The sequence below is a fragment of the Sphaeramia orbicularis genome, chromosome 9 (genome assembly GCF_902148855.1).
Source record: "Sphaeramia orbicularis chromosome 9, fSphaOr1.1, whole genome shotgun sequence".
NCBI lineage: Eukaryota > Metazoa > Chordata > Actinopteri > Kurtiformes > Apogonidae > Sphaeramia > Sphaeramia orbicularis.
Genome location: NC_043965.1, coordinates 24,082,753 through 24,097,069, shown reverse-complemented (window position 1 = coordinate 24,097,069; position 14,317 = coordinate 24,082,753). Strand labels below are relative to the sequence as shown.

General features: G+C 37.5%; 2 protein-coding genes across 2 annotated transcripts in view; one reads left to right on the top strand and one right to left on the bottom strand.

Moving 5' to 3' along the window:
* LOC115425562 (netrin receptor UNC5C-like) overlaps positions 1–8,660 on the top strand; it is a 287,867-nt gene extending 279,207 nt beyond the window's left edge. Inside the window, exons 16-18 of the mRNA XM_030143191.1 lie at positions 481–645; positions 2,655–2,833; positions 5,005–8,660. Of these exons, the coding sequence (XP_029999051.1) occupies positions 481–645; positions 2,655–2,833; positions 5,005–5,167 (507 nt within the window). The 3' untranslated portion in view covers positions 5,168–8,660. The remainder of the gene's footprint in view (positions 1–480; positions 646–2,654; positions 2,834–5,004) is intronic.
* A 2,175-nt stretch (positions 8,661–10,835) lies between these two features.
* The window catches only part of bmpr1ba (bone morphogenetic protein receptor, type IBa), an 87,827-nt gene continuing 84,345 nt past the window's right edge, over positions 10,836–14,317 (bottom strand). Inside the window, exons 12-13 of the mRNA XM_030143192.1 lie at positions 12,197–12,327; positions 10,836–11,788 (exon numbers count right to left, since the gene is read on the bottom strand). Coding sequence (XP_029999052.1) covers positions 11,663–11,788; positions 12,197–12,327 — 257 coding nt within the window. The 3' untranslated portion in view covers positions 10,836–11,662. The remainder of the gene's footprint in view (positions 11,789–12,196; positions 12,328–14,317) is intronic.

The following is a 14,317-nucleotide window of genomic DNA, read 5'->3' as shown; positions in this document are numbered from 1 at the left end:
GTCAGCTTTAGCATCTGAGAAAATAAAGAGCCTCATCCACAACTACCACAAAAGGCGTAAAGGTGTCATTGATGTTAAAGGGGCCGATACAGAGGATTCAGAACTAGGGTATGGAAACTTTAGGTCAGGTTCATTTGGATAGTTTCTGTTGTCAGTATGATTTAAAAAAGAGGAAACACATTTATTTGATAATAAATAGCTTCACCCAACCACTAGCCACAAGTGAAAGAAAAGTTTTTGCATTATCATTCATATTCTGTGAAAAATGGCCAAAGAATCACAAATTCTGCTGGGGTATGTAAATTAATGAGCACAACTGTACTAATCTGAAGGGATTATGGTTGAAATGGCTTTACCAAATAATGCAAGCACTCTTCAACACCGTATTGTTTATATACAGGCTAGTCCATGTAGACCCAGGGTCATATATGGCTGAGACAATTTTAAGCAGTTTAATATGATGTGTTTATTTCTTTCCAGGAGATTCCATTCTACCAGGTGTGGAGTGGCAGCCAGAGAAGTCTTCACTGCACCTTCACCCTAGAGAGACTGAGCTCAGCCACAATGGAGATCAGCTGCAAACTGTGTGTACGGCAGGTGGAAGGAGAAGGACAGATCTTTCAGCTCAGCAACACACTGGAGGAGGCGAGTTCATAGAAATCAAAATGCACATCTTAAAATGTATTCCCACTGTGTATCGTGTTGGTGTGCGTATGTACAAAAGAGCACTGTATATGGCAAGTGGCTGAAGGCGGGTTACTGAAGGATAAAACAATACAGAAGAAAAAGACACAAAGACAGTGAGCTGCTTCCACATCCTTTCACTGACGTCTAACTTTCGCATTCACAGGCTTAAGGTCTTAAAGTCACTAAGTTTTTCTTTAACTGATAGACAGTCAGGGTTCCTGCTACGGTTCTGTGACTCTGTTCAATCATTCATACTCGGGCGAGAGGTCACATAACACGCCTGGAATAACTCGTCTTTGATTTTGCGAGGCCACGCAGCCACTAAGTCGCTGCGTGCGTGTGTGTGTCGTTGTCCAGTGTGAGCGGTTTTGGTCGAAGGTCAGATAGTTCTTTTGGAATGTGAGTGCTTTGAATTCTCCCATGGTGTTCGTGGGTGATGGCTTTGCACTTCAGGGAGTTTGTGCAGCTTATGTAGCCATTTTTTTTTGTTTACCGGAGGAGCATTTGTAGGAGCAGGAGGTTACAAGATATTTTGTACTCACCTATCAGACGGTGTTAAGCAAAATGAGGATGACAACCACAGTCTGCAAACTTAGACAAAAAATTGGACTGAGCATTATGTATTTTGTAGATAGAAAATGTTCAATAGTAATTCCTTTTAACCCTTTAACAACTGCAGTCTCTCCGACGCTGCATTTTGCACTTCACAGCATTCAAATTACTCTAATTTATGAACCATTTGTGCTGTGGACAGAATTTCAAATGGCATCGGAAAGCTGAGATCCTGAGCTTTACGGCAGCAGTGTGGGACTCTATTACAGGTAGAAAAGAACTGTTGCCAAGACTTCCACACAGGTTAAAAAATGCCTGGAAATAACAAATATGAAGCCATAATATAGATACTCAATGTTCAAGACCAAAAAGCATGTTTGAGCAGATCAGATAATCTCAAAAAGTTTTGTTATGGACATTTACAATTGTTTCTGATAATAAATATGCTGACTTCTTCAGGTTAATTTTTTTCTTTTTTACTAAAAAACACTGTTTTAAGCATTTATTATTTATAATAATGATAATTAATGGCCAGATATTGAAAGTTAAGTTCTTCCTGAAAACAGAAGTGCAAAAGAATTGTCAAAAAAGACATTTTCTGACACTTTCATTACAAAGAAAGTATGAAGACACCTAGGCGGCCAAAATACTATTGTAGCATTGGATTTTTCTCAGGTACAGCTGAACACCTTAAGCAGTAGAAAGTGCCTCTTTGTGGTATGTTAAATAAAATAACACTATGAAATATCTTGTATGTTCAAGTATTTATTATTTGAACAGAGAAATAGAGACTTAGCTTGCATCCATCACTCAGTCTCCAGCAGCAGGGGCTTTGGGCTGTAAATTGAGGCTAAGTAGACACAGTAAATAGTAATCATTTACATCAACAGTGGCAGTTGTTGTTTCCCTTTGCCAAGCTACATTCATTACAATGCTTCCTCCTTTCAGCTCAGGAGTGGCAGATTAATGGAATGAAGGTTTAGAAAGAGACGGAGATCGACAGCGAGAAGAGAGAGAGTGTTTGGAAGCAGATCTTTGTGTTTGTATTAATTAGGAAACTCATCTGTAATTGGTCGCACTGAAGAGAAGCTGCAGGAACCGAGTGTTTGCCAAATGGAATAAACCAGTCATATTTGAGATAGGAATATATTTGACTCAATTTCTACATGAAGACACATGAATGCACATTATGATACACGTTTCAGGGGTTTATAGCCTTTAAAGATTGTATAAAAGATCCATTCGTTTTCTCTCCCCTATCTCTACTGCACCTTGTAGCTTTCTGGATAATGTTACATAACACACCAGTAGACAGAAACATAATTACTTTAAGATTCTTTCCAGAAAGTTTGACTTTTTTTTTTTTCTTTCACTAGTAGTTAAAATATTTTTTGTTTTTGTTTTTGTCTTTCCAGGAGGTTCAGTGCATAGACACGTCCCTGATGGACCCTGCCAGTAATATCACCACCTTAGTCGGACCTAATGCTTTCCGCATACCTTTATCCATCAGACAGAAATTATGCGGTAGTCTGGATGCACCTCAGACCAGAGGAAATGACTGGAGGATGCTGGCTCATAAACTCAACCTTGACAGGTGACACACTCATAAATTAGATTCCGCTCATCATTTAGGTAAAAACACTTGTCAGACAGGACAGCGGCTCATCCAGGTGGTCGACTATATCTCTTTAAAAGAAAAAAAAAAAAAGCTTGAGTGCCTGGCAGCTTATTTAGATCAATAATGACTTAGCAGGAAATAATTATGCATTCTTCTGTTATGTAATTGTTCTCAATGGGATAAACAATATAATACCACATATAAAGAATAAAATCTCCAGTATAATCCCTTCCACTCTTGCAAACTTTAAAGCAGTTTACCAAAGAGACATTCCGATACTCATGGCTAATCATGTGGAAAAACCTGCTAATTGAATGTAATGGTCTATTCTAACACAGGGGAACAGTTCTAGCCACACACCTGCTTCTGAGTAAAGTTAACACTGTTGGACTCCCATGCACCTATATCATAAAGACGTATTTTGTATTTGCATTGGGCTCAGAGGTAACATCCTCATCTCCATTCCCAGATGTGTATCTTGAAGATTCAGTCCCGAGGTTCATTTACCAGCAGTTACTAAAGCAGAGGCAGCAATTGAAAGGATAATTGGGCGCAAGTGTGCCTCATTGTCCCAAAAGACATACAGCTCATCATGTAGTCTGTTAATGTGGGTATCAAATACTCCAAAACAGTGGGTAAAAAAAAATACTCAGGTAGCCAGAGCAGTGTTTAGATCCACATTTCTTCTAAAAGCTGCTCTTCAAAGGGAGCATGATAGAATCTCCTAAGAAACAAAAAAACACATTTGTTTTGCTCTTGCTGTTTCTACATCATATCTGTTTGACTTTACAATCTGTCATACTTACCCATATCCTCACCTCACCTCACCTACCGTACATACCCATATATCAGAACAAACAAATCTCAGTTTTCTTCATTCTTACAGACATAACAAACTTTGTGGTTTACAGTTTAGAAAAAACGTGTAAAAAAAAAAAAAGGTGGAAAATCTCTTTGGCTGACACCCCACATAAATCACAAATAAAAGGGACATTTTAGCTATTCACTTCACTTAACAGCAGGATACTCCTTATCACACTGCCAACAGATGGAGGCAGAGACAGAGAAAAGTGAGACAAAGAAAAAACTAAGCACGAAAATAGCTTTATTAGATGTTCCGAGTGAGAGAAAATATGAAGAAAATATGAAAAAAGTAAAAAAAAAAAAAGTACAGTCATTTGCAGTAGCAGCAGATGAGGGATGTACATGTTGGTGTTTAGACAGTCTCAGAATGTACCAGGAGGGCAACCACAGGGTTTACAGAGGAACACAGAGTCTCATTTTTATCCACACAGGACTCAAATCTGATGGTTTTTCCACTTTAAAGCAGACTCAAGATCTTCATCACAGATGGCTGAGCTTTTTCTCTGCAGTCATACTACAAATATACTCGATGCTCAAGAGATTTAGGATATACTCTTACTATAAAAAAGCAATTTTTTCTACTCATATGCATCTACATTAGAATGATGCAATTCTTTATTATGCTGATAATATATTGTCTGCAAGTAAAAATTCATAAAAGGAGTGATATTTTGCTTTTTTAAATTGAATTATGGATTTTAAAACATGTCCCTGTTGTGTACATAAACTGTAAATGCTATTCTTGGGTCTGAATTCTTCATTAATTAAACTCCACAGGTCCATCTTCAAGCCTATTTTTGAGTAATGACACAAAAAAGGTTGTTTTGAGCACTGGCCCTTTAAATGCACATGACCCCACCCCCTCCAGGTTGTTGACTGTGCGCTCTGTCCCGTTCAGCCACTTGTGTTCGTTAATCAACCAACAACTGAACACTTTAGGTTGAAGTTTGGACATATTTTCAGTATGGACTACAACCGCTGCTGCTGACAAACAATTACGGCATAATCGGATAAATGTTCATCGGAAGTCTTGACCTTATATGTGCAAATGTCATGATGTAACTAGTTATAAAATGTAACAAATTTAGATGGAATTAAAACAGGTTGTAGAAATTCACTGGATTTTTGCCAAAATGAATATAAAGATAGCTTTGCAGCACCTGGAGGGTTCAAATTCAAACTTTTTGAACTATTAGGGTCCAAATACACAAATAAATGTAGGTAATCGGCTCAAAGTTTGGACATATTTTCAGTATGGACTCTTTTGTTTTCTTTTGTCCCAGGTACCTGAACTACTTTGCCACCAAGTCCAGTCCAACAGGGGTGATCCTGGACCTCTGGGAGGCTCAGCACTTCCCTGATGGAGATCTAAATGAACTGGCTGCTGTGCTTGAAGAGATGGGTCGCCATGACAGCAATCTTGCCTCCATGACAACAGAACACTGACGAAGCAACATGGTTACCATGACAATGACAGAACTCTGGAGATGATTTCACGTAAATTCTCTACGGTTGATCCTGCAGCAAGGGCAGCAAATTTGATGTGAACAAAAGAAAAGTTGTCACCATGGTGATTGAGCGCCGATTAAATACCATGGCAATGATGCCGACATGGTAACAGAAGGAGAAGACAGCAGTTGAAGGGACGGTGCTCGAATTGTGTGTGTATCCTTGTGTGTGTATTTGCCCAAAGTTGCAGTGTTGTGTGTAACCGAAGAAGAGATAGCCCTAGCTACCACACAAACCACACCTATCAGGAACAACAACAAAAAAAACATACACGCCTAAAAAGACCTTGTTTAGTGTGAAACCAGTTGTTCTCTTGCTGTTATTTTATACTGAACAAAGAGAAGCAGAGAAAAGAAAAAAGAGAGCAACAGAGGTGGTGACGCTGAAAACCTCTTTAATGTACGGATAGAATGATAATGAGAGTGGAGCTAAAGTGATTGCAGAAGAGTGGGAGAATGCAGATTGAGGAGAAACAGAAAGCGAGTTAGAGGCAAGTCTATTTTAAGGAGAGCATAAACAGAGAGAGGCTAAATTGATTAGAAAAGTGAGGGAGGACATAAACAGGAAATGATGGAAGAGCCAACAGGTGATCACCTGAAATAAGAGGATGGAAAACGGATGGGGGGGGGAAGGAAATGAACCCACTCTTCTCTAGTGAGTCATGGCTGTATGTGTTTGCCAGTAGAGTTTGTTGTCTTTATATAGTTTCCTAGGGAACGCTCTATGTATTCTGCTGTCCATATGTGTGGATCATTTCCTGCTAAAAGAATTTGCAACACATATTCAATCAAGGGTCCTGACCAGAAGCAAGCCCCTGACAGCAAGCATCCTTTTTTGGCTGAGATCAATGTGGTCTTTTTTAGTTTCCATATATGGATCAAAACATGATGTTTGAAATCTCTCTGATGGGACATTTTAGAGACAATTTAACAGATTAGTGACAGATTAAATTCATTTTTGCTTTAGTTGGACCATAAGGGATTATCCAAAACAAGGAGCTACTTTATATTGAAATAAATGTTGGAATGGCAATCAATTAAAGTTGGCTCTCTGATGGGACATTACTGTGTTTTGACCCCTTGCGTGACATTAATATTGGGCGTTCATCCCGATCGTTAGAGGATCAGTCGAAGGCGGTCCACTTACCTAACGTGTGCCTCTAATTTCAGTAAAAAACACCAATCCAAAGATGATTACCCTCCTGATAATGGTCAGATGTTTGTTTTAATCATCTATTTTTTTTGCTATTTTATCAGGGCATAGTTGTGACATGCTTGTTTGAGAGTCTGTTTTGAGGTATGTTAAATATTTCACTTATGATAAACAGATAAACAAGGCAGACATGCAAAAAAAAAAGTCCATTTCAGTTTCATTCTTAGGCTTGTATTTATTATATAGTCATGCTCTGTTTCTCCCCCAAAGAGGACTTGTTTGGATGAGGCTGTACTGCAGATGTAGACTACATGAGGGGTGGGAAACTCTAGCTGCGGCTACCACGTTTGGTTGACTACAGCCTCCAGGAGTGTTGTTCGTAAAATTGCTGGGGCTTGTTTCTGACCAGGATCCAACTCAGAGAAAATGGGGAGCAAGCAAGAGGTGAAAATACAAGTGTTTTTAAATACAGTAATATACAGAGTACCATAGTATTATGTGATATATAGTGAATAAAATACTGATATCACTCATTACCATTACATTTTAATTTTCTAAAATATATATACACACACACATGCACACACACACACATCAGTATCACACACTGTCAGTTATGTTATCTCCATTAGATTTAATTTGTGATCATCACCATGACTTTGCTGGTCACTAGCACCATCCAGTGGCCTTTGAAGAACAACAGCATTTACATTTTAGTGCATCTAAAACATGTAAATACATTATCTTCATCTTAATGACCTTGTATTATCATAATATTTTTGTTCAGTGTCATTCTTGTGTTATTTACATTAACATTATTATTTTTATTATTTTGCCATTTTAATGTTTTTTAGAGATGTGAACGGCGGTGTGGGGATGGGGGGGTCTGTAACATATCAAGTTAGTTGCCCTTTATCTCAACAGATGTTATGTCAGCAACTAACATTCCAGCTTATGGTGTACAAAAGAAAAAAAAAAAAAAAAAGAAAAAGACAAAAAAGTGATTTAGAGGAAAACATCAACATACAGATTACAGGGCCTATGTAAAATGTAGTGTAATATATTTGTATTTCGCAGGATGAGTTTGTGAATCAAGGCTGGCTGTTCAATGGATACAGGTTTAGTGTGTGTGTTGGCTGGAGTCAACAGTGTCATAACTCTTAAAAGCCAGGTTTGATGAAAAATATGAGCCTTATTTCTGCTTTTTAATAGTGTCAGATTCCCCCAAGGGCATCTGTGAAGCAAAGGATGATGTGAACGTTTGATTCAAGGGAAATGCGTGTAAAATATTCAAGAACTGGAACTCAGAAATTTGTGTTCTGAACTACGGAGAGACGCCATATGAAACCGAACATCAGGTACGAAGAGGAGATTCTGAGGAGGATACTGTAAAGAAAACAAAGTAGACAAAGGCTGAGTTAACACCTGTACAAAAGGTCAGATCTTTACCTGGTCATGACAGATTTCATCTTGTGGCTGTCTCCACAGGAGTAAACCTTGAAACATTGATTTTTCACATTGATTTTCTTTCTTTGTTCAGTCAGTCAGAAATTCCTGAAGAAAAAATCTGACCTCTTGTATCAGTGTTAAAGCAGATGTAGAAAACGCGGAGGCCTCAAAAGTGTGTACATGTTAATGTTTGGACAGCCTTATTAACCAAATTAAGAAAAGTGTATGGTTAAATGACAGAGTGGATGTTTTGTATATTTTCACATGTAACGGCTGATGTCAGATGTGGGGAAACAAAGGGAACAGTCTTGTAAATTTTAACAGGATGAAAGCCTAAAAGGTCAAATCATCAATGCAGTTTCTTTCCGAACATGAACCAAATTTCATGACATTGTCTCTTTCATAAAATATGACCATCAACATCTCCGACTAAGTCAAAAGCAGAATTCACGGTCTCGTAAGATCAATATTTACCTCTCAGAAGCAACCCTCTTTCATCCAGCCTGATTCATCATTAGAAGAGGAAATGCAAGGAAACAATTGATGAAGAAATTACCTTACCATTACTGTGTAATCAAAAGCCCAAAAGTTGCCAGGTCTAATTTGACAGTTTACCAGTGGGTTAGACTGTTTGTTTGAGAGAGTAAGACTGAAAAAAGCAGTTTTTAATGTGGAGAGCACACTGGACCTCCAAACGGGGATCCTTTGTGATGTGAAAATGAAGAAAGTAGTGTTAAAATATCAAAGTATGTAAACATATTTTCTATTCACAGTATGTACAGTTATGTACTGTCAGCTATATTTGGCAAATTTCAGAATATAAAAAAAAGAAAAACAGTACGGTTAGATACTAGTTTGTATGTTTCGAGTTTTTATTTAATTTTCTTTCCTTTTTTTGTAAAAGCTGTGTCTACTATGCAAACTTGGCATTGGTTATCATGATAGAAGTCTATAACTAGAGCTGTGCTTGTAAGTGCATTTTTATTTTACTATCAGGGGTGATTTTATTTGATTAGTGCGGGGTAATGTTGGTCTATTTTAGCTAATTCTGGCACGCTTCATGAATCTTGCTCAATCTTGCTGAATGCTCGCTTCTCTATCTCCTCTAATTGTTTTCTGTACAAAGTGTAAGAAAGAATTTTTAAGACAATTAATAAATTATATTTATAAGCAATGCTAAAAATGATTAGTGTCTATGGTGTTTTATTTTAGTAACATTTCTTTTCATTGACTGGTGTTTAACTTAAATATCTTACTTGTTGCACTATTAATATAACTGTACCGTATGGATTAATGGTCAGAAATCCCATCTGTGTATCATAAATATATAAATTTGCATATATTTGCACAAAGTTTACATTACTTTCATAGCTTTAGATTTGAAACAGGTTCCAAACGCCATTATTGGATGGATATAAAATAGCCTGAAGGGGAGGATATTGCAACAGAAGCTCCTTATGGTGTCACTGTTTAACATGCTGTGTGCTCAGCAGCACTGGTGGGTTATAATGAGGCATGCAGCTTTTTTTTAACTAATAAAATATGGACAGCATGCCTTAACAGTACGAGGCAGGCGGCTAGTTAGTATTCACCTCATTCATCCACAAACTGTGCATCAGCCGCATGGATGAGTGAAACAATTTATTAAAGGAATGTTCAACCTTTTACTGGATGGAAATCATCACTTCCTGACAGAATGAATATGGTACAGTATCCAATAGGAAATAAAAAGATTTTAGAAATGAGTAAATCTATCCAATCCTCCAATGATGAAACTGTATTCTTACTATTTTAGCTACAACAAAAAATACACCTCTGATGCAAAGTTATAAAGCTAAAAAGGTTTATTCCGTTTAGGTTTTCAACACTGGTCTGCCATCACTGAAGTGTTAATGAAGACCCCCTGTATTATAGCTGTTGAAGGAAGACAAATGAGGAAGGTCTAATAATACCTAAGACCTCCTGAAGGGCTATAACATAAACCCCATCCATCTTGAACATCTGGCACTCAACACATCACTGTGGCAGGTCATCTGTGCTGCGGCAACTGAACAAACACGCGACACCATCCAACAGTCGAGGACCTGGCGACACCAGAGGACAGCTGGCGTTACCCCAATATCTGGGCTCTCTTACCCCACCTGTGGGTGAAAGTGTGGTTGGCACATTGACCTCCACCAATCTCTCCTCATCATCGACTGTTCAAAACCATTGGAGTTTTCCCCTGATGCTGCTGTGAAGGCAGACACACAAGGAACTCCAAACTGCGAGGATGAAAGGCGTCCAGAATTACCTGAAGAACCAATTCACGCTAAGGCTGTAAGGCTGTTAAAGCTTCCAAATACGTGACTGCTGCAGTTTAAGAATTTCATCTATTGGAAAAACTTGCCTGATTGAAGCTGTGGGATGGATTTTTAAATGACTCTGCTGCAAGTTGATTTTTTTTTTTTTTTTTGGTGACAGATGGTTTATTATGGTGAATCAATTCAACACATTCTTTAGTGTGAAAGTGTGAGGTGTCCAGTGGTCAGGATAAAGACACCATGTGATGTCCACAGTAAAATATGGTGAAAGTTTAGAAATAGCAGGACCAAATGGGTTTTAATAATACATTTTTTTCCCTTTAGTTTCTCATGGTGAGTCTAGTGTGTCAGCATCTGCATCAACTGCCAAAAAAACCACACATCCATTATTGGTCTTGTTTCAGTGCTTACTTAGAAGTGACTGAAGAGTACAGTAGGCATGACACCACTCCTGTTGACATATAAATTACAGCACAGTACCCCTGAATGAGAAAAGCACATTTTCAAAGTTTTATAATGGATCCCTACATTCTCAACACATCTACCCTGTGGTTCGACTACAACAGTTTCTGATTGTCTTTGCAGTCTTGCCTTTCTATAATTACTACATAGTGCCTATTCTACTTCATTCTTTTACTTTAATGCCTGCCTCAACTCAAGTTTTATTTCAGTTCCATTAGAGATCAAGAAACACAGAGGCATTTGGAGCCTCAATCCAGAGTTTATTTGGACATATAAACTTTATTTTTCACATATAGACAAAGAGTTTGAGCTTTACACAGAAAATACACTTTTTCAACTGTCATTGTCCATCACAACTCAAAAATACAGATTATCTTTTCTTCAGTGTTTATAAATCTTACTAGCATAAACAAAATGTTTAAAGCCCCAGCAATGTCTTTTTTTTTCTGTCACATAGTGTCAGTCCTTTTACTCAAAACCAGCCATTTTAAGAAGTTCAAAAAAAGTGTTCAATCCAATTTTAACAAAGCCAGTAGTGGGGTGACAGTGTCTGAAAGGAAAAGTCATGCTGCAATTACAGATTGCGTTTTCGCACATCTCATCCATTCTATCAATCACAGACCTTCATCTACAGGTAGGGTAGCTTTCACAGAAAGCAGTGATATAGTATTCCACACACTGGTCAGTAGCCTGTTTGCGTTTTTCTGCAGCTACAGTGGTCCTCCAAGGCCTTTGGAGCATGTGAACAGGAGCCTGCGATGGATTTTAGAGTCCTTAAACTAGTCTGAAATTAAAATTATTTCCTAAATTTATAACCTTGGATGACAGAATAATCCATTTTTATCATCATTATTATAATTTTCTCATTTGTTTTCACTAAGCACCTTGGTCCTGTAACACATTTTCAAGGGAGGGCATGGGTTGCAGAGCTCCGGGCGTTTGGACTCGACGTTCATGATCATCAGGTGATTTTCTTGCTCCCTGTTCAACTCCTTTTCCCAGCGAAAAAGATTGTGCATCCTGGACTAGAGCCAGTGTGATTGTTAGTGCCCTCTCTATGTGTATCTCACAGCTTGATATCCTGTGATTCTGACATTTTGGCAAGTGTCTTTTTGACCCGTAGCGCTGTGAGTCGGGAGGCTGGATTGTGGGCCCAGCATTCTGTCATCAGTTTCCCCATCTGTCTCAAACACTGCAGAGACACAGAAAAACATGTCAGGGAGATGATTTTTGTGTGTCAATGACCACATGTGTCTATACAGTGGTGTAAAAAAAAGTTTTTGGACACCCCATGCATTTGTGACATACTGCATTAAGAATCACTCGTCAGTCATTAAACTCTGCCAAGTATTGTTCCATTCTCCAAACCCACATTCTCCCTTCTGCACATGCTCTGTTCGATTAAGGTCAAAACTGGATGTTTCAGCAAGATAATAAAACACATCCAGGACATGACATGTTGAATCTGCCAAGAATTTAGTTTGGTTATTTTTTCTTATTAATAATAAACAAACAAACTAATTTTTGAGATTGTACAAAATTTAAAGGGTGTCCAAAAACTTTCCAAAACTGTTCAGCAACATATTTTAACATGTTTCACCTCATCGCTGGTCCATCGATTCGGGAATGATGGCCGTAGTCTCTTGATGCAGACCACCTCTCTCATGTCTTCATATGAAGGGTCTGTAGGGACCAAGTCGTGGTAGGGTAGCTGGTACTCTTCCAGAATCCCTGAAACAAAGTAATCACAGAAAAACACCATCTGTTTTCATGTTTTTGTTTTTTTTGCTTTGCCAAAAATGATGCAGAAAAAATTGGTACAATGATTCCATTTCTTTCCATAACAAACAGAATATGTTCCACAAATTTCCTGTGATTCACTAATGCAGTTTGATTTGCAAATACAGAACATTAACAAACAACAATGGGTTTTGTCTGCAAAAATTACATATACATATGGAACAAAATCTGTGTTTACAAGAAGAAAAACACAGTCTTTACTCTGTGCTCACAATTTTCTCACAAATGTCCTGAGTAATTCACCCACCACAACAGCAGATGGCATGATGAGTACATTTAATTCCTAGTTATGCTGAGGTCTGACCAAAAGCCAACATCCAGGATGGAAAAATCTGCAGTAACTTGTAATGGCCAGTAGGAGTTGGCTCTAAAAGCGAGTCAGTCTCCACAGACCACCATGTTAAAATGGCAAACTTGAAGAGAGGTGATGACACATGCAGTCACTAAAAGGTTTGCAGGATCCCAAAGAAACAGTGGATGAAAGAATCAGAAGAATCAGATAAGGTCCGCACAACCTGTGAGCTCCTCAGAAAAAATTTTATTCACCGCAAGTAGTGACGTTTCGGGCCATAGCTCTTCATCTGACATGGGACAGATCATGACATACAATGTTAATATAAGGTACTAATGGACTCTATGCACAGCTCCACTACTTCCTGAACTTCAGGTGACTCCTTTATTTCCTGTCTTTCATTATTGGAGACATTGATTAATGCAGGTGTGCCTAATTATTCAGTAGTTACAACAAGAAGCAGCAGACGCACCTGGGTTAAACAGTGTGTCAAATAATGAAAGACAGGAAATAAAGGACCCACCTGAAGTTCAGGAAGTAGTGGAGCTGTGCATAGAGCCCACTGCAATATCACGTGACAGGTGACACGTGACATAAGAGTACATAAGTTTTTACTTCTTCCTACTCCTTTTCAAGCGTGTATAATTTCATTTCATTTGTTTTATTATTATTATTATTATTATTATTATTATTATTATTATTATTATTATTATTATTATTATTTTATTCATTTATTTATTTATTTATTTACTTACTTACTATTATTTATTTATTTATTTGTTTTGTTGTTTGTTTGCTTATCAATCATTTACGAACCAGCACTCATATTTTGTTGGTTGATTTTTGTTTTGATTTCACTGTCAAAATGTTTGAAATAAAGATTTCATTTGTTCATTCATTCAGGTGGTACAAATCATTTTATGTTATCAGTAACTATTAAATAAGGATAGGTGTCTTTAAATACAAACTTAAATGGCAAACTTACATCAGAAATAAACACGTTTACAGCCTGCAAAACAAGTTTTTGTTTTAATTTCCTGCTACACAAGGAGGACATTTTTATGCAACTCACCTGTTTATATTATGTTAAGGCAAAAACTAAACATAATTGAGTGGTCACTGTGATTGACAGGTAAGTGTTATAGTGTCTGCCATGCTGTGTGGGTTTTAACTAATGTTAGCTTGGCTGTTGTGTTGGATATTATGAGCTCTTCTTTGTCAAAGAAACATAATTTTTCTCCCTGACAGGCAACACTGACACAGTTGAATTTAAAGACATTCTATCATGAAGTTTACAAGTACTTAATTATAATAATCAGTGTGACTTAGCTGCATTAGCATTGCATTAATTTTTAACTTCTGTTAATTATCTAAGGCAGCCATATTTAATGTCTGTACATGTATGACCTTGACTTTATTCATATAAAACACAACCATATTTTTATTAAGAAACTGAAATTACAATTGTACTATTGTATATGAAAGTTGTGGTATCATGCTACTCTTAATCCAAATATAGAAAGTTGTTTACAAACAAAGCCAAACATCCTGAGTGGGTGATGTCACACAGGGTTTGTCTACAATCAATACACAGTCTATGATCAGAACTGAATCAGATCTGACAAATAA